This window comes from Eupeodes corollae, chromosome 1 (genome assembly GCF_945859685.1).
Source record: "Eupeodes corollae chromosome 1, idEupCoro1.1, whole genome shotgun sequence".
Lineage (NCBI taxonomy): Eukaryota > Metazoa > Arthropoda > Insecta > Diptera > Syrphidae > Eupeodes > Eupeodes corollae.
The window spans coordinates 137,890,046-137,916,362 of record NC_079147.1 but is presented as its reverse complement, the minus strand read 5'-3'; the positions used below and the strand labels follow the sequence as shown (position 1 = coordinate 137,916,362).

Sequence of the window (26,317 nt, the reverse complement as noted above, 5' to 3'; positions counted from 1 at the left end):
ACACAACAAAACACACTTTTCCACACAAGTACTTTTGCGCGAGCCACAAACATTAACAACCCGGAGTCGGAGTCACAGTCGGAGTAGAAGCAGCAAGCAGCAGCTTTGTTATATTCATTTACACAAAACACAAGACAACGTCACTGTTTTGTTATCATTTGAATTCACCACTGAAGTGAACAGTGAACACAAATAATAATAATTTATTCTCTGTGTATTTTGAATGAAGCTACCGAAACAAAGTGTCCAATTTCAAAATGAAAAGATGTCACATTCAGCAAACAACAAAAACAAAGCATAACAACAACTTCAAGATAAAGTCAGAATCAGATTTAGATGAAGTGAAGGCTATGTCTGAGCTCCTAATTATTTGTGATTTAGTTTAGAGTATTTTTTTTTATTTTGAGGGCGCGGTTCGGTTCTGTTTGGATTTGCTGATGCACTCAATGACCTGGCACAAAAGGAATATTTATCTGTGCAGTAATTCAGTATATTTTGATTTGATGAAAAAAGACCAACCTTAGGATAGGGATGTAAAATAATATGCAAGGAAAACAAAAACATTTGGCATACCTAATTCATTGTTAGGGTTACCTATTTACCTTTTTTTTTTTTTAGTTTTAAGTGATACGAAAATAAAAGGTTGCTTTTTTAAAACGGCTCATTTTATAATTATTATTATAATTAATAAAAGGGACAAATTTGTTGTTTGTTGTGAATAAAAAATTTCGATTGTGGTATTAGAAATTGTTTGCTGGTTTGAAAAGTGATGTTTAGAAGGTGGACTTTGATGATGAGTTAAGTTATTTATAGGTTGAATTGGGGTGGAAGCGAATACAAACCTAACCAAAAACAAGACTTATTTTATTTAAAATGTTAATTTTAATTTAGAGGATGACCTTAATAGGTATTTTATGGATGAAATGAAATAAAATTTAAATTTTTGGATAGGTATATAATTTTAAAAATGAAGATTATGATATTTTGAAATGGAGCTAATATATGTACATACAGCTGTGTTCAAAATAATAGGAGTGCTTTTACAAAATTTGCCCAAGTTTTTTTTTACCATGTGTATACTAGTTATCAGCCAATTTCTCTACCAGTAAGTATAACGGGAGATTAAAGATGATAAAACAATGAACTGGTTTGCAATTCATAACCGTTTACATGTGTAACCAGAGATCAAATGATCTTGACTCTCAATCAGGCTATTCAAAATAATAGGAGTGTGAGTTATATTGTACGTTAAAAAAAACATTAAATAACTAAATTAAAATAGGAATATTAAATAGTTTTAATATCGAATATCTAAACAAGTTTGGTTATTTAGTGCGCCGAGGAAAGCACTGCACCGACGAAAAACGGGAAATCATAAAAAAGTTGCTAAATGAAGGAAAAACTTATAAGGATATAAAGTTGATGTTGGGGTGCTCTGACCAAATGATCGCCAATGCTGTAAAATATGAAAAACAAAGTCGAAACCCGGGGACGGAAACGAGTGAAAATGATGATCGACGTATTGTTCGCTAGAGCCGAAAGGATCCTTTTGCGTCCTCTAAGATGATCCAGGAAGATCTAGGACTGGCAGTAAGTAGCGTAACAATAAGAAGGCGATTGTTGGAACACAATCTTTTCGCTCGCAGTCCACGAAAAGTGCCGATGCTTACAAAAAAACATGTAGCCGCTCGTTTGAAATTTGCAAGAAGCCATGCTAATTGGCCTGCAGAGAAATGGCGAAACATTGTGTGGACTGACGATACCAAAATTGTTTTATTCGGTGGAACTGGCTCTAGGCAATACGTCCGACGTCCAGAAAATTCCGAGTTTAAGCCTCGGTACACCATTAAAACGGTATAGTATGGAGGTGCTAAAGTGATGGCATGGGGCAGTTTCTCATATGCTGGTGTTGGCCCCATACATCAATTCAATGGCACGATGGACCAGCGCGTTTATGTGGATATAATGTCCAATGGGATGCTGCCTTATGCGAGTTGGAATATACCAGTTAAATGGGTATTTCAACAAGACAACGAAATTTATGGGCAGATGTGAAAAAGGGTGTTTCTCGACGAAGACCCTTGAATTCGAGGCAGTTGTGGGACGCAGTCCAGGAAACATGGAACCAAATTCCAGTTGAGCATTGTCAGGCCCTTGTGAACTGTATGCCTCGCAGATGTGCAACAATTTTAAAAAAACAAAGGATTTTCCACAAAATACTGACAACAAAATCTTAATATTGAATATTTTTTTTAGTTTTTTATACTTTATTTTGTTTACTCCTATTATTTTGAACAATTCGTTTTGGCTTTATTTTGATAAAATTCATGTTTTCACTACCTTATTTGTTTTAAATAAAGTAGTCTTTAAGCATAATAATAAAAGACTGGATTACCTATTTTGTACAAAAGAAAAAATAAATTAAAAAAAATTATACAACTTTTGAGTCACGATTTAATCTAAAAAGAACAGGCACTCCTATTTTTTTGAACACAACTGTATATCGATGCCTTAGTGACATAAAAACGGATTTCAATATTTACAAATAATTAGGAGAGACGATTTGAAATTTTTTTGTATATAAATAATCGAGCACTCGAGTTTACTTTTTTTAAAGTTTAGGAAAATAGGGAAGTATTAAAGAGAAGACACAGGTGCACATTGGCAAGTTTTAAATATCAAAATGAGAGGGAAAAAACGAATTGGGTAAAGCATCTCGATGTGCGGTTCAAAAAAGAATATCTACACTTGATAGTAAATTTAAAACCTCAAGGGTAAACTAATGAGTAATGATGATACTTGGAAGTGCGAGTATTACGGTTGAATTTTTTTGGGAGAGAATGCAACTGGCTAATTCAACAGAACATTGCTTGTTAAAATATCAGTACAGCAACGAACCGCAAGAACCGTGTTCGAGTGATGTAATTGTTTTGATCATAGTTTAACTTTCTTAGATTCTATCCCAAAAAAACTTAAATTTGATTTCAGGGAAGCTGCCTAAATATGCGAGTATATTTAAGTTTTGGACGAATAGAGGCTTTGTAAATTACAGCCAGATCGAAAGGGGTGACAAATTCAACGTCGGTTAATAATTGCCCATTGGACAATGTTATCAAGATTGGAATTTAATGAGCTTATTATAAGCTGCCGTGTAAGTTCCACATTCAAAGGACAAGCATGTGAATGTACTACAATTATGAAGGGGTGAAGGATCTGTTGTCAGCAAAACAGTTTATTGGATTAGAAGACAAGAACCGTTTATAAATATAGAGAAAAGGAGACAAACCGGAGCCCTAGGAGAGTATTTATACTATCAAAAAATTCATCAATGCCTACTTAAAAAAGGGATTTTCGATAAGAGGTTGGTGTCAAAGCTATATCAAAATTTGTTAAAACATCAAGCGTTATAATCTTACTTTCTTCAAAACGATGTAAATATTTGTTCCACTGTTCGGTTAGAAAAACCATAAAATTCTCGGAGGAACTATTGGTACGAAAGCCATACTGCCAATCTTTTGTTCTTCAAGATAGAAACAATGGACATGAGGGCAACTGCCGTTTTCCATCCGCTCGGAAAGAGACATGTAGAGTAGGACAGGTAGAAAAGCATTCGCAGTGGTTTTGCAAGTGCTGAAGAACGCCTCTTCAGACCAATAGAGGGATACTATCCGAGTCAACGGATTTGTGTTTTCAAGGGGTTTCAGTACTCTTCCAACAACACGAGTGCGAAAGAAGATAGGTCGCATACAATTTTCTACGCTCTCAAATACAGGATGACTCATTACACTCTCTTGTAGCGTCGAATTATCAGCGAAACTTTGCTGCAAGCTAATTGCCTTTTTTAATTAAGCTAACTTAGGGATTGTCATTGTGAACGAGTGTTGGAACCAAGGATAACGAGGTATTTCGTATGTTTTTTACAAATATCTTTGTAAACTATTTCGTCGAAAGTGACAGTTGGTAGTCTTTCTAGCTTGTTTGAAATTATTAAGGTTTTCATCAGTGTGGTTGGGTTTATAACAACGAAAACTCATATCTCAGATTTAAATAACCTCTTTATAGCTCGAATCTAACCATGAGTTCTCTTTGGGTTTGATAGGTTTTACATTATTTTGAATAAAATGTCTCATTCTAGAATACAATATTTATCTATACCTGCGGTGGAATCCACATCACTATAGAAGAAGCAGTGACCAGGATATGTTCCTGAAGAATTCTGTGAGACCGTTTGCAGTTAGTTTTGATTGACTAACGTTTTTCTTGAACTGTTTTTTTTTGGAATGGTAAATTTGCTGAAGGATATTTGTTCTTTTCGTACGCTTTGTTCTCGCTTATTTTGGTAATTCATCTTTTCATGATTACCACGGAACTATTTTAAAATATAATTTCAAATGTCTGTATTTTTTTGATAAAAGTCTATAATATCACCTGGATTTCTTTGGCAGAAAATAATTTGATGACAGACAAGTACACAAATTGATTTAAATCAGTTATTCAACGTTTTTTACGGAATCAAAAATTTTAATGTATTTTGAAGATCGTTTATTATTGTCATAATGGCGACATTCTGCAAAGAAAAAAAAAGAACAAACGTTTTTGGTTGTGCAAACTATTTCCATCATATACAGTACTGTGCAAAACATTTGCAACTATCACCGCCTATCAATAAAACGACCATTCGTATGTATCAAAGTTGTCTCAATCAAATTATTTTTATTGCTTTTCGACTTTAATCACTGATCAACAGGCAAATTCTACAAATGCAATGCTTTAAAAAAAAACAATAATGGTTTCAGCTGTGCAAAACGTTTGCAACTAGTGGCCATTTCCCTTTTCGTTACATTTTGATAACGGTTAACCTGATTTATTTCGAGTTTGGTAGCTTGATTTGTTTAGTTAGTTTTAGACGGGACTTGGGAAATTGATTTTTATTAAATGGCGGGCAACAAATATTTATCTTATATAAAATCCAGAATTTTGAGTGGTTTCAAAAAAGGATCATCACAAAAAGATATTTCAAAGAAATGTTCCATTCATAAATCAACTATTGGTAGACTCATAAAAAGTGGAAAGGTGTTATGCTATCATAGAGGAGAAAGGCCTCGAAGCACCACAGCAAAAGATGATTGAAAAATAACACATTTCTTCCGAAGAAACCCCACGACATCATCCAGGGAAGCAAAAATTGAAGTGATGTTACCCATTGACCCGTCAACTATCAGACGCTGAGCACTGCAGGCTGGATTGCATGGTTTTCAGATAGCAAAAGAGCCATTTATTTCAAAAGAAAAATGCGAAAGCTCATTTGGCTTTTGCAAAAACCAATTTCAATTGGAGTCCACAAAAATGGGAAAGGTCTTGTTTTCTGACGAATCAAAGTTAAATATGCACGGATTGGGTAGAAAACATTATTTCAGGAGGCCAAGAAGTAAGAGGCTAAATCGAAAATACACTAAAGATACGGTCAAACATGGAGGTGGTTCAATGTTGGCCTTGAGTTGCTTCTCTGGCAAAGAAATCGGGCCAACTCCACAAGTGGAGGGCATTATGAAGTCTGAAGAATATGTAGACATCCTTTCTTACACCATGCTGCTTTATGCCCATTGAGAAACATAAGTCGAAGTTGGTCATAAAGTTTATTACAGAAAAACAAATTGAAAAAGAACAACATTTTTAAGCACAAAAGTGACCTATTCGCTGGATTTCAGAGGTAGTTGAATGCCATTCTTAAAACGGTTATTAACGTTATTAAATAATAACATTTCCTTGTCTTAAAGTAAGAAAATAGTTTGAAATTTAGTTGTGAGGTCTAAGTTGCAAATGTTTTGGACAGCAATTTTACCAACTATTAAATTATTTAGTTATGTTTTTTTTTTCCAACAATTATAACGTTATATCAAAAAAGTTTGGAAAACTAAAGAAAGAATTTTGCTGTTTGATTTTCTAAACAATTTTTTTTGAATGAAAAATGCTGGAGGTTCTAGTTGCAAATGTTTTGGACATTAATGTATGTTACTCAAAAACGAACAAGAACAGAATTTCACATATCGTTAAATCTCAATTTATTTCGTTTTGAAAACGATGGATTTTTTTCTTAAACAGATATAAAAAGACTATCTTTTATTTTGTATGTATTTTTTGTTTTTCATTGATATTTCAAGCGCAATATTCAATAGCTCAAGAAAGTAAGAATGTTATTAAAAGACAACCCAATTTGGTACTTTTATGTATATATATTATAGGAATCACTTTAAAATTTGACCATGGCAGCAATGCATTTTGAAGATTCACAGAAGGAAACCTATCAAAATTGTGATGGTCACTTATCACCTTAGCCAATTCCACTCCAGATTTGAACATGTTTAAAAATCGGAATTTTTCAAAGTACATATTTCAATATGGTATAAATTAGTCATATCTGCTTCAAGTTGTTGCATGAAGAAATCGTGCGATAATTAGAGATCAGAATATATGTGTCAGCAAAATTTTTCCTAAAATGTAACAAGTTAGGATACAAAGTTCTAGCAATCGGTTTAAGATGTATTTTTTTTATATAAAGAACGTTTATGTTCAAAATTTAATAACATTTAAAATATATTTTCAATGTAAAAAAAAAAATATTTTACTATTATAAATTGTTTTTTTTTTTTTTTTTTTTATAGCTGAGTAAAACGAAAACAAAAGAAACAAATAATCATAAACTCGTGAATAAGAGAACAAACTGAATTCAGACATAAAATTGAAAGTTTTATCAATCTTAGATCTCAATTTAGAACAATAGAACAAATTCATAATGAAGTTGAACAATGTAATGATAATGTGCGACAAGCCACGGAAAAAAGTATTTCAACTGTTTCAAACATGAGAATAACATAAATATTATAACTTATTGAAACAAAGGAGCTGATTTTGAAAAAAAGAGCTCGAAGAAAATGGTAAGCTAAGAGTATTCTAGATGATAGGACAGTAAAAATTATTCAATAAGTAGACATATGCTTTTTCCGAATACTCTTTATGGACAGCAGCAAAGCGTGTAAAAAGACCCCAAACACAAAACCAGTAAATTTAATTTTAATGAATCTCCGCAAATAAGGCTACAGACGTTTTTACAGTTTGTTGATGACCAAGACGAATGTTAAATCCCTTTTGTCACGCTCAAAGAAGAAGGAAGCACGTGTCAACAAATTTATCTAATTAAGAATCACCAAGGCACGACCTTATTACTGCGCAGATTTCAAAAGAAGGGGCCTTAATACGCTTCATAAAACTCAAATTTATAGTAAACGCATGTCTTAAACTAAGATATGTCCCAAATCATTGGAAAAAAAGAACCAAGCTGATGAGCATGAAAGGGACCTTTAGAACGAACAAATATTTCGCGACACTCAAATCTATTGTTTTTTTTCCGTACCGATGAACTTCGATAGCTCGAACTTCGATAACTCGATTTTTGTTTAATTAAAATAATGTGGCAACAGTCTTAAGAGCTTTTCTTTCATACATTTTAACTTTGACATTTCGAACTTTTTTGCTTTTATATCTTGAATAAAAGTCTTCAAGGGCGGGATGAAAATGTCATCACTGCTAAAGACAAAATTCATTACTTTACAAACAAAATTGAATTTTGGTCATCGTCTCTTAATCAAAACCACTTTGGTTCATTTTCCTCGACACAATATTTTGTTGAAGAAGTCGGATGTGAGATAAATATCAAGGAATTTATACCTGGTATGAAAATGGTGCTAGAAAATTTAAAAGAAAAAATGTGTCATTATTTCTCAATGGAACAGATATCGAAGAATATTCCGCGCCAAGGTGGTTCTTTAATCCGTTTTTAAATGAAACTGTAAATTATTCAAAATTGGCAATCAAGCTCAAGAAAAGTCTGCTGGATCCATCTGCCGCAATTTGGATACCTTTTGGTTAAAAAGGAAATTAGAATATCCTGGATTAACATTAGAGGCTTGAAGTGTTTCATTCCATTTGCTACCTCGTACCTGTGCGAGTTGACATTTGCATCAATGGCTCTAATTAATAGTAAGGAAAGAAGAAATCGCTTGAATTTGGAAAACGATTTAGTTCTCAATGAAGCAAAAACGGATCCACGTTGGGAGAAATTGATTTCTGAAAAACAAGCACAACCCTCGCATTAAGAATAACTTTTTGTTAATTTGATACAAATGTTTAAGATGGATTATATCTCATAGGTTATTTTTTGTTTATTTGACACAAAAAATATTTCCTTTAATTATCAATTTTCTTTTTTTAACTTTATTGGTTTGTTCAACTGCAGTATTTTCTCAACATTTTTTAATTCCTTGTAAGAATCTTCGCGACCTCTCTAAATGGCCCCTAGGGGGTCACGCCCCACAAGTTAAGAAACTCTGGTCTAAAGGCTATGGGAAAGTATAACAACTACAAGCTTTTCCAAAAGTGAATTTTAAAATAAAATTATAAAATAATTTGTCGATCTTTTATGCATTGATTATTATTAAGTCCTAAATGTAACACCTACTTCGCGATAAAGATTAAAGTCCTTTGTAGATTTCCATCAGTTATAAAAAAATGTACTTTCTGTTTCGTAAAAAATATAAATTGTTACTTCTAAAAAATGAGGAATATTTTCCCACTATACCTGTCTCAATCATACAATAATCTTAAAGAACCTAGCACTACAAAACTATTTTCTTTATAATCTAGGCTCGACAACCGTGATCCGGCCTGGCCTTATACAGCAGTGTCATCATTTATTCCGTTCGCGATCTAGCTGCGCACCCCGATCTTCGGGCGTCCTGATCGACACCATCTTCCAGCGTAAGCATGGTCCGTCATAAGATGTACTACAAATGGCTTTTCTGGTTCTTCTTCACTTATACTTAAGCTTAATTAAACAAAACTATTAATAACTTAAAAACGAATAATATTGAGGTATAGGCAAGGACGTTCACTAATTCCATCGTTATTGCAAATAATAGACAACATTTTTGAAATAAAATGAATATTATTATAAGCAATATGACTACGGTAAGTGGTTGTGGGATGAATTCAGGCATTTATACTTTTTTCCTTCCTTAGGGTGGCAGTATTAGAATGTACGAGTAATTGTTATATAGAATAGTTTGCATTATGTGTCACAACAAAAACTAAATTTAGATATTAGCGACCATATCTTTTGTTTAATATTAAGTGCAAGTCAAGGTAAAACAAAATTATAGGTCACGAGAACACAATTTAAATTTAATAAAAAACTATGCTTGCATTTTTTTTAATAATACATTTTCAAAAAAAAGGAGTATGAAAAGGACAATTTTACAGAACATCAGTCATGTATTTTCACAATTATTTAATGAAAGACAATTGTTTGTATCTCGCATGACGCTAATTTAATGTTTTTTTGTTGTAATAATCGGTAAAAAATCAAACAAATTATTTCTCTCGTGTTTTATTGTATTTACTTACACTGAGACTGTAAAAGAAGCAATTCCATTATGAAAGTACAGCCATGAATGAAAAAACAATGCTTTTTATTTTTTAAAACTGCAATGTTTTGAATGTGTTCATATTGGAAGAGGAAGGTACTGCCTTTGGTTAAAACATAAAGACAACTGTTTAATGGAGAAAAATAAACATCAAAGTAAGAAGCATATAATGTCTCTTGAACTTAAATAAGATCTCAGTGGCCCAAAAATTTAAACAACCTATTGTTAAAGGTTGCAAATAAATTTAACCGGACCTATTAATTGGAATTAACAATTCTTGACTGGACCATTCCATCCACTGTTCTTAGAAGAATAATTGTACAGATGTCATATGGATTTAGCAAATTGAAAAAAGTTAAAAAAAAACCATTCCGTGGTTTTAACTTTAGCAAATTGTTAGGTATCTCTTAAGATGTTAAAATGGTTTAAATTTAGGTAATTCATCTTTTAATAAATACATAAATTAAATTCCATTGAGAACTAAGTCCTAGCGACTTACAACTTTCAACTATTCCTGTGTGCGAGTAATGTTGTCAGGGATGGAGGGGACCTACAGTTTTAAGCCGAATCCGATAGGGTAATCATCTTTTAAGCTTAGTAAACTGCTAAAAATGCCTTTAAAGTATTACTTAATCTCTTAAAATTTCGCGCCAGTGATTTTAGATTTCTTAAGACGAGTCTGCTTTTGTTCCTAATGCTATTTAAATACAAAATACCAAGTCTATCCGGATATCCCTTTTATCACACAATCCTTCATCAATTCATTTTGAAATTATTGAATAAAAATGAAAATTGTAATGCATTCAACTAACTTACAGCTGATACTGTAAATGAAAGATACTCTGTACAACACGGGCAAAGATGAACTCAACGGTAAACTATGGGTCATTCCTAGAAGCGCGATTATTATAGTTAAGCTGCTTAAGGGGGGACGAATATGGCTATTTTAGCAGTCCGTTAAAATAACTGTAATAAAGGTAAGGCAAGAAACATTTCGAATCTGTTTGAATGCAGTTAATGAGTCAATGGTGTAATTGCTGACAAAATAGCCCTCGGATGGGAGTTTAACATACTTTTGCTCAAATAAAGCACACATTTTTTTTCTATAGCATTTTTTAAATACGTTATAGATTATCAATGTTGACATTCTCGTAGATTCACGCATTTACAACATATTAAGATTTTTTTATGATTTTCGAATTTTGAGTAACCGTTTATTAAGACGAACACGAGGCAATTTATTGATATATACTGTGGCCAACAGAATTCTACTTACGACCATTATTCCGCAGTTTGGTGTAGTTAGGTTTACACTATCTATTTTGTTGACATTACAAGAGCAAACATTTTTATATTGAACATCAAATTTTATTGTTAATAAACTTTAGTTAAACTCAGACCAAAATTAATAGCATCGACTTATAAGAAAAATTATTGAGGAAGAATGATAGTACGGTGCATCAGTTGTAAAGTTGCAGTCAAAAACAACTTTCTTCGATACTGAGACGATGACAGGATGTTTAAGATAAATTATAAATTAAATAAAGGCTACAAATTCCATATAAATACAAAAATCTATTCTTGTATTGTCAAAAAAAGAGAAAATGTAAATGTTTTTTCAAAGTGAAAAAAAGTGTTCGTACGCGGACTTTTATTGGCCACTACATATGAATAAATAAAATTTACAGTCTCATAAATTTCTTCAAATCAATAAAAACAAAACGGAAAATTGAAAACAACATAATAAATAAATAAAATAAAAATAAAATAAAACTTACTTCGATTTGACTGCTGAAAATCTTCATCGGCAGCTAAATCGGACGGCTGGTTAGTATTAGGTCCAGAAAAGCCCAAACATTTTGGTAACTTAAACATATCATCAATATCCTGTTGATAGTTATTTCCAAAATTTTCAACTAACACATCTTTTTCATTAATTGTATCGCATTTCTCTTTTTCGCTTAAAGATTCACTTGATTGTGTAGATGGTAGAGCAGCATCAGTTGGATAGGAAATGGTATCATTATGGATTGGTATAGTTGTGTCTACGTCCATTGGTTCAAAAGTCACCGTTTCGTTACCTACCGTTTGAAGATTATCCATAACAATTGTCTCATTATTAACATCTTTAGGTGACATGTTTAATTGAGGTTTTTCTACATTCGAACCTCTCCCATCGAATGTTTGATCAAGGAAAGGAGCAGTTTTTACTTTGTGTGGCCCACTGGGAATTTCATCATTGGTATTAAATGTACTATCCATAGTATTATTCTCGTACATATTTGTAATGGTAGTGGGCGAACTTAAATGATCTGGGATTGTTGGCACATTAGATGAATTATTACCATAGACTTCACGTGATGGACTAGTTTGAGTTCTATTAGGACTTGTTTTTGAAATGTCTATAGTTTTATTGAGATGAGAATTTTCTTCGGATATAACATCACTGGATGTTTGAGACTTATTTTGTGGTTGGTCAATTTTAGTAGAAAACTCAGGACTATCGTTGGTTGGGGATTTGGGGAAGGAGCTTTTATTTTGTGTAGATTTTATGGGAAATTGTAAGTTCAGACTGAGTTGACTAGATGGTGTTTGAGGCAAAGGTAGGTCAGGATTGAATTCATCTATCTCCTGGGAAGATGAAGAACAACCCATTGGGATAGTTTGATTGAATTCAGTTTCATTTCTGTTTGCAGATGTTTCATCAAAGTTATCTTTTTGGAGATTTAGTGAACCAGTAACTTCTTCGCTTGTATTTTGTGTTTCTGCTCCTCCAACATCTCCGTTCTGGGAAGATGTGTGTATAAAATCTTGTGTTTTATTTAATTGGTTCTCAAAACTTGAATTTTCTTCATTTTTAACAGCATCCGATGCAGGAGACCGAGACAAATTTAATATTAATGGTGTTTCGTTAGCTTCTTTTTCAGGTGAATTACTTGCGGTTAGTTTTTCTACAGTCTGTTCAACTGTAGCCCATGAAAGTACAATACTATTATTTGTATTTGAATCACTTATAATATCCGCTAGGCTGACTGATTTATTTTGTGAAGAAAATGCCTTGTCCGCTTCCAGGGTAACATTATTAGAATAGTCTACATCATTTTCTGCAATGACTTGGCTCAACTCTGTTGACGACCGACTAAGATCATCGATGGTTGTTGGGACTATTTGAAGTTCTTGACATTTTTCAAGATCATTGTTAGTATTGTCGCATGAATTGGCATCTACGTTTTCTATTAAATTTGCCACTGCCTCTGGCAATATGCAAGTGGTTAAATCAAGATGTGCATTATCTTCGTTCTGTTCGTTGTTTCTATGTTCGAAGGATTTGGAGACATTAACATCAGCTTCTTGTGAAATTATGATGCTTGGTTCAGTTTTAGCTTCTGCTAAATTAAGAACACCCAAATTTGAAGTATCAGTCGGTGTCATATCTAATTGAGCATCCAACTGTTCATTAGTATTTTCTAGACTATCCATATCCATTTCTGTTACGGATGTTACTAAATCCTCCCATCCAAGTGATGGATCTGCAATAGATACTAAGTCAAGGGCACTTGTAAAACGATTCGATTCTTCGCTGGGGGAAAATGAGCGACATTCAACGTAGGTTTCATTGTCTGAGGATACATGGCTACTCGATGATTCGGATTCAAGCGGTACTGATAGCGATTTAGATCGACTGAATTCTTTTTTGTTTAGTTACAAAATTAAAATTAACCAAATTAATTTTTGTGGAAGAAATGAGGACGAAAGCAAAAAAATGAAAAACAAAAATTAAGATTAAATTAAGTCTACCGCAACCAAAAATTGAATTTAACATAACTTAATTCTAGGGTCTTAAGATTCATAATGTAAGAGTGACAACTAAACTTACCAGGCGTTGAAATGCTAAGTGTTGAGCCTAAATTTGCTGCAAGTGAGGAAACAAGACTGTCTTCAAGAGAGGACTCTGATTGACCTGTAAAGATATTATGAAATATTTGTATTTATAGAACTAAAATTTAAGAAGTATATTATTCAAAGATATTTACCATTAGTCTTGAAAGGCTTTAAAATAGTAACGGGAAGATCAATTGAGACTGAGTCTAACGATGCTTCTTTACTACCTAGAAACGATAAAAATAAATTAAAAATATTTGCAAAAATTCAAAGTCCAATACTTATGAAGTTCTAATCTTAAAAGAGTCGAAAGCAAGAGTAATTCAAAGATTTAAAATGCGTAGACATTAAAATTAAAGCCGAGGTGTCGAAGTACATAGTCCACGCTGTCTATTTTCGAGAAGGAGAAAAATTCTGCGTTTTTCTTGTTTAATTTAGACTTGCTCCTGCGACTAATTGGACAAAGATAATGAGAAGCTAATTGCTTAGGCTTATTAACTAGAATCCTTTTTTATCTTCGGAATCTTTAAAGATAGCAAAAAGTCATCTGACCTAAATGCAATCGAGCATATGTGGGATGAACTGAGAGTACGAGTTGCTTAATTGAACTTTAGACACGCTGAGGAAATTAAGAAGGGGCTTCAAGAAGTATGCCAAAAATTAAGTCCTGATTTAAGCTAAGAACTAGCTTCTTCAATACATCGACGCTTTCAGGAAGGCATTAAATGGAAGGGAAGGAGTAAATACTTTATATTAAGTGCCACATTATGTGAGGTGTTAAATTATAGAGTTGTTTTTGATTTTAATATTGATTTGCAGTTATTGGTTTAAAATGCAACTATGGCTTATTTAAAATAAAAACATGTATAAAAATTGGCTACAAAGTTTTACATTTTCCACAGAAATGCTTGTAAAAAATGCTTTGTACTTATAATTATAATAGCTTTTGTTTATAATCTATGCGAGTTTTGGCCAACCTGACGTCGTCATTTTTTTTCTTATTTTTGACGATTTTTAGTGAGTGTAAATTGCAATTTAGAGTCAAATCTTTTTCATTGGGGAAGACATAGAAATATTTCTTTTATCCACACAATCTAGAAAAACACAACTATTGCTTCGCAAAATTTGGAGAATAAATGGATGTTAGTATCAAAAATTATTAATTAAGCTGACATTTCTCTCTAAAACAAGAACTAAACAAGCAATAATACATCGCTTGATAGAAAATTGGTAGCCGAATTATTATAAATTATTTTTAAGGTTATTATTCAAATTAATCAATCTGTACATTTTCTCTCGCACTAACAGCAAATTTCTTTACAGGATACTAATCCCAAATAATTAGAACTTAAATCGTTGGCAACTTATTTCATCGCCTAATTAATAAACCGAAGTTTTGACAATTTGGAAGCGTGTGTAACACAGGCAGAACTTATTAGTAGCAATGGGTATAACCTGTAGTTAATACTCAAATCAATACTAAATAACTATGAATTAACTACTACTAATTAAGAGTTTTCCAACAGGGACTTCACAACTTTGAATTACACTTGTGAACGCACCCTTTTCAATTATCATCGAACTGTCATAGTCAATTTATTCAGTAAACTTAACATTTTCATCATTTTCAAAAGGTTCGGAAATATGCAAAATATTCGTAATTATTCTGTTGATAATCAATATTTGTTTCATGGATCAACATTTCCGTCCCAAAAAATATTTATTAAATGGAGTTTGCGTGCTGGCGACCTTACTGGGCCATCCTTTTATGCGATGATAAAGATAGAGTACTGTGAATGACCAAATTTAACGATTTTTTAGGCCCGAAATGAAAGATATGAACTTGGACTTTCTTGGTATCTTTAATATTTTCTTTAGAGTTACGTTTAGTAATTGATTTATGCCAACATGGTGACGACATTGGAACCAGGAACAATATTAAACTTGAAATTTCAAGTCATCGGAAATTGGGTCCAACTAATCTACGGCTGTCAACGTGCCCGCGGTGGCCGTATGGACGAAATCGAGTTTCAATTAATAGTTTCAAAATCAAATAAATAAACGGTTAACATTTTCGCTTATTTTTTCTTAAATTATTTTCTTGCACTAAAAAATAGGATAAGAAATAAGTAAGTAGAACTGGTGTCCTATTTATTACAACAATTGTAAGTCCTTCTTCTATTATATTCTAGTAATTGAGATTAGACGTTTTCTGACAAATTTTAGTTAAAAAGTATAAAGCTAAGTGTACACGATTGGAAGACCTTCAAATATTGGCAGACTTTTCACAAACATTTTTCTCTTAAACATGTAAATACCAATTTTATCAGCCAAAAGTGACATAACAAAAGTTGACAGTCAATCGTCGGCAAATTTCCATCCATAAATTGATCGACATTTTGCAATCGTTTGTACTCGTCTAAACACCCAATTTCTTGTATTTTTAAATATTGGGACGATTGTCTTCTAATTGGATGATGTTCTTTCTAAACATTATCATATAATTTTGAAATGGAAGAAAGTTTTTGAGCAGCGAACAACAACAAAAATGTACAGGATTTTGAAAGAATTTAAAAGCTACGAAAATCAAAAGATATCAGAATTCACCGTTTGGCAAATTAAGGAAAAAGAAGTTATACAAAACAAGGTTGAAAAGGACTGGACGCATGAGCAAATTTGTGAATATAGTCATCACTGCTGTCTGTATCATTAAGTGCGCTTTTTTGGAATTTATGTACAGTGAGAAATTGCCAACAAAACGAATCCCGTCGGGGATCGGAGTCGAGTCAAAATTTGTGAATAAAACATGTATGGAGGAGTTGGTTTTACAGATAATGCATTATGGTCTGTTTAATTGCAAGTTTGAGTACAAAGAATATAGTTTTGTTTTAATCAAATTACAAAAAAAATTAACCTGAAGTATGTATTCTTATATGGTGCTGAACTCATCAGTTCTTATTGTTTACCACGAATCAAACTATCTCACTTGCACTTCACACATCGAAAAAACTATTTAAACAAATTCAATATCAATCAATTGAGAACAAAATCACATAAGATCCATTCGAGACTCGTATAAATGTCAAAATCCCATTGATTCTACTCTAACTTTTATCGGTGTTATTCATACTATGGATATTGTTTTTGTTATTCTTGTAAAATCCTACTATAATATGTATAGATTTCCCAACAAAAAAACGGGTTCGGTCTGTTTTGTCTGTCTGTCCACGTTCCTACAGCCAACACCATTGGGTCGTTTAAGGTTTTTTTTTTTAAGATCAAAAACACAATATTTTTGGTCAAAAAACGAAAATTCGAATTTTCTCAAAAACAAACCATTTCTTTTTTTTTTAATTTTCTCTAAAATTTTATTTTTTAACTTGGTTTAAGAGAAACATATTTTTGTATTGCTCAGGAAAGTTACCGCTTATAGAACCGTTATTTTGTTTTTTAATTATCTCAGCAACTTATGAACTGACTTCAATAATTTTTTTTGAATAAGCTCTTATATTGCCTTAACAATATTTGATTATTAAAAGTGCAATTTTTTATTGTTTAGATTTTTGAAAAAAAATTTAATTTTTTTTTAAATTCTATATCTCAAAAACGGGTCAACATTTTTTACGAAATTCAAATTTTAAATCAAGGGTTTTTTGATTTATAAAATGGCATTTAAATTTTTTATTATTCAGGTAAAATTTTGAATCTTAAAATTGTAAATACCAACAATGGCCGTCCGTGTAGCGCCACTGTATCGGATTAACAAATATGATATATTTGATCAACAATCTATTTTAAAGTGTCTATCAAGAAGCATTATCTTGGTACCTATGCATATATGATTTTAAAATATTATTCTGTACAAATAAGGTTGTTTTACACATATTTCGCCTTCGCCTATATAAAAGAATAAATACTTAGTACAGGTTTACGAAACAGTCCAGAAAAAGTATATGTATTTTCTATTAGATCACTTTTTCAACGTATGTGTACACATTATACCTGTATAGGTGTTACGTACAACCTCTACAACTATTGCTTACGTGTCACTTCATAACTAAAATCCAAAACGCATAAGAGCCTGACTGTAAGCAACACATGAATAAGAATTTCTTGGACTTGTTCGTATACTTGTTTCTTTTAAAATTTAATGAACAAAATAAACTGAACGTAATAACTCCATGTTTGCGCTGAAAACTTGTAGGAAAGAAGGAATGTGATTGGATTGTAGTAAGTACCTTCTACCTTACCTACCAATAACATTCCTTCATTATCATCATAAACATGTCTTTATCTATCTATCTGCATAAAGCTGAGCACGCCAATGAACTCTTCCTTATTCGTTTTAGACATTTACCTAACTAGACAGCCAATAGGCCATCGCTTTACAATTTAAACATACATATTCTGCCTCTTTCTTATCTTCAGATAATTTATTTTCCATCCTGGTTCTTCTAATATAAAATTAAAATAAAGCTATTCAAAGGCAAAAGCTTTGAACGAACTAGTTGAATACACAAACAATTGTTTTCGTTAAGTATGCTTACAAGTATTTTTCATATCCGGGATGAGTTGTGTCTTGGGATAATTCGCGCGGTTTTTTTTTTGACAATTCAAATGGTATGCATATATTTGAAGACAAACTTATTTTACAGTTATATTTTTAAATCTTATATAGGTACTTTAAACAAATTCTTTGCATACAGGAGCAAGTTCGTGCGACCCAGTCGTGCATTTTATTTTTTACTAGTTCCATATTACGATTGGCGTTCAATATATTCTCGGTATCGGGGTGAAGCTGTGGTTATATATATAAATTGACTTATTTATCAAGTAATACTATTATTTTAGTGCATTCATGTAAAATTTCATATAAATGTGATAATTATTTACCGTTAAATCTCTATTTAAACAGAAACATAATGGCAACTGAGACGATGATGGTGAAAATTGAGCATCGCGCTGTAATTAAATTTCTCACTAAGCAAGGAAAAAGTCAAAAAACTATTCATGAAGAAATGGTGGCAGTTTACCAGGGTTCCGCACCTTCATTATCAACTGTGCAAAAGTGGTCAAGTGAGTTCAAGAGAGACAGAGAGAGCATTGAAGACGACCCCCGCTCCGGCGCCCCGGCTAGTGCTTGTACGGGAGAAAGCATCAAAGAAGTCGAAAAACTTGTTCTCGAGGATGCCTGAATAAAGGTGAAAATGATGACAGAGTTCACCAAGCTTTCGACTGGTACCATTCACACCATCATTCATGACCATCTTAAACTTTCAAAGGTCTGTGCAAGTTACGTGCCACGAATGCTCACAGCGCCTCAGAAAAAAGTGAGAATCACATGCTGTAGAGAGTTTTTGGAGATGTGTAGTGAGAACGCGGACGGTGTTATGCATCGGATTGTTACTGGGGACGAAACATGGGTTCACCACTATGACCCTGAAAGCAAAGAAGAGTCAATGCAGTGGCATAAAAAAGGAACAGACCCCCCGAAGAAGTTCAAAGTCACTCCGTCTGCCGGGAAGCTCATCGCCACAGTTTTTTGGGACTCAAAGGGAATCTTACTCATTGAGTACAAAAAAAGGTGAAACCATCAACGCCAAATCCTACGCTTAAACTTTGCATAATTTGCGGGAGGAAATTAAAAAGAAAAGACGGGGTAAACTCGCAGCGGGTGTGTTGCTTCTTCATGACAACGCTCCTGTTCACACGGCGCGAGTTTCCAAGGCTGCTGTGCGAGATTGTGGTTTTGAAGAAATTCAACATCCACCCTATAGTCGTAGTACCCGTGGCATGAGGGTTAGTGCGTTGGACTGTCATGCAAGGGGTCTTGGGTTCAATCCCTGCCCGTGCCACCTTAATTAAAAAAAAAAAAAAAATTTCGCGGGTACTGCCTCTTGCGAGGAATTGACAAATCCTTCAAGAGTAATTCTTGTCATGAAAAAGTGCTTTCTCAAAACTAGCCGTTCGGATTCGGCCTAAAATTGTAGGTCCCTTCCATTCCTGACAACAGTACCTACTCGCACACAGGAATGGTTGAGAGTTGTAAGTCACTAGGCCCTGGTTCACAACGGACTGTTGCGCCACCCCATTTGATTTGATTTGACCCTATAGTCCAGACCTTGCCCCTAGTGATTACTTCCTGTTTCCGGATTTGAAAAAATGTCTTCGTGGAAAAAGATTTTCGAATGATGAAGAACTCAAGTCGGCAATAAATGGGTATTTTGCAGGGAAAGAGGAAACTTATTTTGTTGAGGGTTTAAAAAAGCTTATCTCAAGATGTAACAAATGCATTGATGTTAGGGGAGATTATATTGAAAAATAAAAACAATTTAAATTGAATTCGCATTTTCCTTCATATATTTTATGTTTTAAAAAAATTGTCTTCTCCTGAATATAAAATTTGTATGGTTTTCTTAAGTCTTTCAACCAAGTAAACAGACCATTTTTAATTAAAAGACATTGGATGCTATTGGAAGACTTTTGACAGTTCGGCCAATTTTCAAAGATCTTCTAATCGTGTACACTTAGCTTAAGAACAAATCCGTTAACTGAGAAGGAGTGCTCCTTTCAAAAATGTAAAAATGTGAAACATCTAAAATTTATGTATTCTGAAAAGTTTTCTGGGGTGATTTTATGTATAATTTTAATGATAAAATATCATTGCATTTAAATGTCCTAATATTTGTAAAGGCTGAAAGTTTCATTTTTCTGGATTCTCATTCAAGAGAAATTACAGTTATAGAAGCAATCTAATACACAAATTTGTCCTATAAAAATTCAATTTGAAATAAAAATTATATTATTAGCTCAATCTTACCAGCAAACCCAATGATTCTCTTCTCAGAATTGTTACAAAGATTTTCACTTAGAGCTTCATTACTTCGATTGAAACCAACATGATTAGCAACAGAAACTTGTTTAAAATCCTGTTGATGTTTACTATTTGGTGTTGTTACTTTTGTTACCAACTGTTTTTGATTGCTCGCCGATAATGCTACACTCGTCTGCAAATAATGGAAACAAAAAATACAAATAAATAAACAAAAACAAAATAAACACAAGAAAAAATATTTTTTTTGAAAAAATGATTTCAAAAATTAAATAAATAAATAAGCCCTTGAAAAAATACGATGTTAGATTAAAAAGAAAGCAATTAAAATTAATGTGCAACATGCATTTCTGCTGCAACCAAAATGTATTAATAGTTCACCATCGTTATACACTTTCGAACAACATAGCATATTAATTTTTAGTTTCGTTTCTTTTTATTTCAATATTCTATTCTGTTTCTGTACCAAAAACCAACCAAGAGTACATCACATTTTTCTCAATTAAACTTAAATTCTATTTTTCATTTTCATCATCAACAAACAAGGTTAGTGTCAGAGAAAAGTACTATAAACGTGTATATCCAAAATTATATATGGTACACCCATTTATTTGAACAGACAGAAAGAAAAGCGGTATTAGAGAGTAAATTGTGTCGTGCGAATTGCTAATGTGTGATTTTTGGCAACAGTTACGATACAATACACTAATTCCCCTTTAATTTATACAGTACACCCAAGAGCAAAAAGGCGAGGAGAGGAGCCACAAAGAAATGGAACAGTTGCCCGGCAATATTGCCCTTCGCCTTTGAGGTGCTGACACTTAATGAGAAAATATTTAAATATTTCACCTGATTCGTAAGATTGTCGTTGATCTGTACAAGAAGTTCTTCAATGGTTGTTTCTAGTGCTGAAGAAGGAGTTGCTGTTGTAATCGGCGTCGACGGTGATACTACTTCCGATGATGTCTGCTCCATTTCGTCTGAACTCACAATAAGACTCTTTGGTCGTGCTATCAGTTTTGAAATGAAATTCATTACGGGCTCACACACTTAGCAAATCAAACGCTATTGGGGCAATTGATTTGGTTGCGATTGCGATTTAGAGAATGCCCCTTTCGCGGCGCGCGTCCGTTAGAAAGCACAAGTTTTTCGTATGTGAACTCGTTTAAATGTTTTGTTGCTTTTGAATTATTTGTTAGATTTTTTTTTTTTTTTTTTTTTTTTTTAATTAAAATTTGTTTTGTTTTTCTTCTTTTTTGACAATAAGTTGACACAATGGGAATAAAATTCCAACGCTCGATTGAGTTTATTTGTTTACTAGACTTGAACGGAAAAGCCTTCTATGTTTCCGATCATCGACCGATTTAATTTAATTTTCTTTTCCCACTGAAAAAGGAAAATAAGAAAACTCAAAATAGCATCTTGTGAGTATTTTATCTATGGCACGTTGCTGGTGGTGTTGCAGAGCAGAGTAGAGCAGAGAAGAGTAGATCAGATCAGAGCAGAGAAGAGAAAAGATATGAATGCTAGCTAGACTATAGGTATATTACAAAGGAGAGAGGCATCACCCATTTGTGGCGGCTCCAATTGTGGGGCGGGTGTTGCTTGCTGGTGGCGATTGTTTCAAAGACGCACGATGGTCGACATATACACATATTATCATATAGGTGATGGTGGGAGCGTTATGAAGAGTGAAGTATGCATCTTGTGTTTTTGTTTTTGTAAGAAATGAACAAACTCTATAAATAAATCGTTTTTTTTTTTATATATATTATAATATATACACAGATATATTCAAATATTGAAGGGGGAGAATTTTATGAGTAAGGGTAGCGAACTTACATTTTCATGTAAAATCTGTAGTATGTTTTATATTTTTGACAAAAAAAACTTCAAAATACTAAAATTAAACGTTAGAAACATAGAAATTTAAATTTACGATTTGTGTTTCATGTATTTGTTTTGATAGCTAACTTAATTGACTTGACCTGTGATGTGGAAAAAATGTTAAACTTTATTTTGACCAGACATAGACTTTCTTAGTCATTATGAAACAAGAAAGAAATAACAAATTCGTTTTTTTCTCTTTTTAAATCCAAAAATGATTTTGCTTTGTATTTAAAAATACAAAAATATCTATTCATCTGAAATAACGTCAGTGTCCACTAAAAACACATGGAAACTGCATCTTTTCGTTTATAAAAAAAAATTAGTGAATGTTCTATAAAGAAAAAAAAATACATTTTTTATCCTCCAATACTTATAAAAGCTTATTGTTGTCTGTACGATTTATAGGCAAGTTTTATTACAGGTACAATTTCGGCCAATAACTAATATTAAAACATTATTTTACAATGCTTGGCTAAAATTCAGCATTTTTATTTTCTGCAATAACGGTGTTAAAAAATTAAGCACCTTAGAATTTAGTGTATTTAAATGCGTAGCTTGGCAGTTAAGCCAAAATGGTAACTTTAAAACAGGACTCGGCTGAGATATTTGTATTTTCGAATTATTGTACTCCAAGAGCCAAAAGGTTAAGTTCTTTATATACAGGGTCCGGTAAAAAAAAACTCCCGTATTTTTAGACGTTTATATTTGAAGCTAACTATATTTTAAATAATTATTTTATTTAATGAAATGGCATAGTATTTAATTTAAAAAATTAATAAAATTTGTCTGTTAAATTGTTTATTTCTTGTTATAACCTTTAAAAATATGGGAGATCTTTTCACCGGACCCATCTTTTTGCCGGACCCTGGACAAATAAAAAGTCTAACAGGCCTGTAAAGGAATAAATAGTTCATCAATATGTACATCATTTTTGTGTATGGACTCATAGATGTAAACCATGGGGTTTGCGCAGTATATGGAAACAGAGATGGAGATCATAACGAAAATCAATTGCAGTAATGTTCCATTAAAATGACAGTATTTTTCACTAACGATTAACTGATAAGAGTTTAACTTTTATACTAATGGCCGGCCATAATAGCAAATATGTAATATGTTTGTAAATTACATTGGAAAGCTTAGTTTAAGCGCATAACTTTGTATGGTGGGTTTTAGACATTATACAAAGTATTACAAAAATCTTTCCTTTTTATGTTTAGTAGTTTATTTTACTCGTCTCAGAATGTATGAATTAAAAAATCGATCATGCATGCACTTTAAGTACTTACATTTACACAAAATTATTGGGTCAAGCGTAATTTTAAAAGGAATGAGTTCACAAGATGCAAACAGTAACACTTATTTCATTGATAGCAATGTTATGATTATATTTGCGGTAAAATGTCCATTATTTTACTCCGTACACATTGCAATGTAGAAAATATCATAGAAAAAATATTGGGTTAGGACATTATTTGTTAACTAAATGATGTCAAGGTAAACAGTGAGTAAAAACAAACAAACAAAACTTATATTGTTCCATTTGCAGCCCTATTATGGTTATCAAATATCAACAAATAACACTGGTCAACAAAATTTTAACTTTTTTTGCCATACTATTTATTGATATTTTTTGATTTAATTGGTGATCATAAGAAAAAATAAATAGTTAAAAAAAATTGTTGGCCAAAGATTTTATTTTATTGAGTAATTTAAGATATTGCGAAATAACACAGATCTTGTTAATCATAACTGTATTTTTTTATAAATGACTTAATAAATCTTAGATTTTCTTGCATGTTTCCGCTAACATATTTGGGTTCCATTTGCCCTATTACCGCTTTTCCATATTCAAAATGTGTTGATGGAACCTCTCACCGTACTCGTCGCTGACAGGCACTAAATTGTCAACAAAAAAAATCCAGGTGGGAGTCTAAAAAGTGGAACTTAAGTGAAATGTTGCAACCCAAAGCTTTATATGTCATTAACAGCTCGCTAACCAACTCCCTGTAGCTGTCACTCTTGTGGTTACCCAACAAATTTGCAACAATATTTTTAAAAGCCTTCCATGCAGATTTTTCTAAATCGCTTAGTTTTTAGACAAGATCCCAATAGTTCTGATTGGTTTTTGTACAAATTTAGATTCCGAACTAAATCATTTAAGTCTTCTTGATTTAGGAAATGTGGTACGTTTGCGATTCCTTTAAACTGCAAGTCATAGTCCTCGTCAACACATTTACCTGAAGTGGACGGGTGTGAATGGTCATTCTCAACAGACGTAGTTGCAACTAGTAATAGTTCTGGCAACTGTGTACAATTAGAGACTGGTCTTATAGCCGAAGATAAATTAGGGTAAATAACAGTGTTTTTTTCCTGGTATTTTATACCGTCCGAAACGTGATCTCGCTGTTCAGTCCATATCATGGGTACTGCAAACGGCATAGGTCGTGCGCCTTTCTTCCATTCGGTTGAATTTTTCACACACGTTATGCCACAGACATAAGGAGCCCAGGATTTGTCTTGATCCGCGACAGAAAAACCAAAACATTGCTGATAACACTCCAACACAAGATTCGTAAAGTTTAGTCTTTGTTTTTTGAATGTCAGTTCTCCGCAAACATAACATAAATAGATGGGATCATTGTTACACTTCTTCGACATGTTCACGGGGTTAATAACAAAAAAATGCTAAAACAAAGAGGTGTTAAAATGCAACCACAAATATTTTTAAAACGGTTTACTTGGAAGCGCTTCTGTTAATTTGCTGCATTGTACAAATGTTGAGTTATACCGTATCACAATAAAACTGAGGCTAATTGACACTTGACAATTGTGATTTTATAATGAGACTAGATTGACAAAACAAAATTAGCAATCCAAGTTCGTGTGACAAAACCAGTGTAATAAATCGGTATTATGGTGATCAATTATCAATACTTTTGATAAATAGCGAATCTATTGTGAATAGCTTTATTAATAAACTCGGTATTACGACTATCAAATATATTGAAACCCATCAAATATTCTATCAGCTACAAAATCTTCGTTGACAAATGTATCAAATATTCGTAAATGGTAAAGAATTATAATCTAAATACGATTAATAAAAGTTTTTTTTTTGTAGTTTTTATTGAATATACATATTAAAGAATGAAATGCCTTCACTAGAATTGTTGTTTAATGGCAATTTTACTGAGGAACGAAGGTTTATCGTGCAAGCTAAAATAAACAGTATTACGAGATGCTTCAAACCCACTGGACAAATTATAAATTCATGAATTAAAATAAGCAAATTAAACTTGGTATTACGGCTGTCAAAAATTATGATATTCATCAAATTTTCTATCAGCCACAAATTCTTCGTTGATAAATAGGCATGTACCATTTCATGAAAACAACTTACATTATTCCGCCGAAATTATTTATAGACCAAAACACAATAACTCAACACAAATGACAAACGTCAAACACTAAACATTCACAATCGTATATTGGTTAGTATTCACAATGGGTGAAAAATTATCATTTGATACTCACAATACCAAGTTATCAATAAATTGATAGAAGTTATCAAATAATTGATAGAAGTTATCAAATAATTGATAGAAGTTATCAAATAATTGATAGTTGAAAGCCATAATAGGGCTGTTAGTTGTTCATTTTATCGTTAACCATATTTTTTATTTAGCATAGTATGGGTCGAAAAGGGAAAACGCTTCTTTTGATCAGAGTCAAATATTTCAAAAAGTATGGTTGAAAATATAATAAGGACGTCAAATAGAATTCAACTAAACCTGGCCGCCTAAGGATCTAGTAATACCATGATCAAATCTTATAAAAAATAGGCATATAAGCGCCCAAAAATTGCCACTGAGTTACAAATTATTTTTGTGGTAAGCCTGTCGACCCAGAAACCAAGCCTCGCGTTTTCAGAGAAAATGGTTATAGTGTCGGAGTGGCTCAAAAAAAACAATTCATCTATGAAAAATAAATAAATGATAATGAATTAGACTATTGGAAAACTGCTATTTTTGCAGACAAAAATAAATTTAATGTAGGGTTCGAATACTACAACAGCCCATGGTTGGAATTAAATATACTTCACGGGTGACAACTAATCATCAGATTTCCTTATTTGTGGTACTTAGTCTTTGGTTCTTTCATATTAATTGAAAAACTTTTCTACCATCACAAAGGATCGAGCCTTAAAATTTACTGTATTAAGGTTAATACA

The 26,317-nt window shown here is 32.5% G+C and overlaps 1 protein-coding gene across 4 annotated transcripts in view; it reads right to left on the bottom strand.

Annotated features, from left to right (window-relative positions):
• LOC129942876 (transforming acidic coiled-coil-containing protein 2) overlaps positions 1 to 26,317 on the bottom strand; it is a 67,947-nt gene that overhangs the window by 19,321 nt on the left and 22,309 nt on the right. The window contains exons 1-5 of one of the 4 annotated variants that reach the window (XM_056051991.1): positions 21,043 to 21,697; positions 20,182 to 20,368; positions 13,514 to 13,588; positions 13,357 to 13,440; positions 11,258 to 13,168 (exon numbers count right to left, since the gene is read on the bottom strand). In XM_056051991.1, coding sequence (XP_055907966.1) covers positions 11,258 to 13,168; positions 13,357 to 13,440; positions 13,514 to 13,588; positions 20,182 to 20,368; positions 21,043 to 21,228 — 2,443 coding nt within the window. In that variant the 5' untranslated portion in view covers positions 21,229 to 21,697. Of the gene's footprint in view, positions 1 to 11,257; positions 13,169 to 13,356; positions 13,441 to 13,513; positions 13,589 to 20,181; positions 20,369 to 21,042; positions 21,698 to 26,317 lie in introns of those variants that run through there. The other 3 variants (XM_056051992.1, XM_056051993.1, XM_056051994.1) reach the window with 3 other exon arrangements.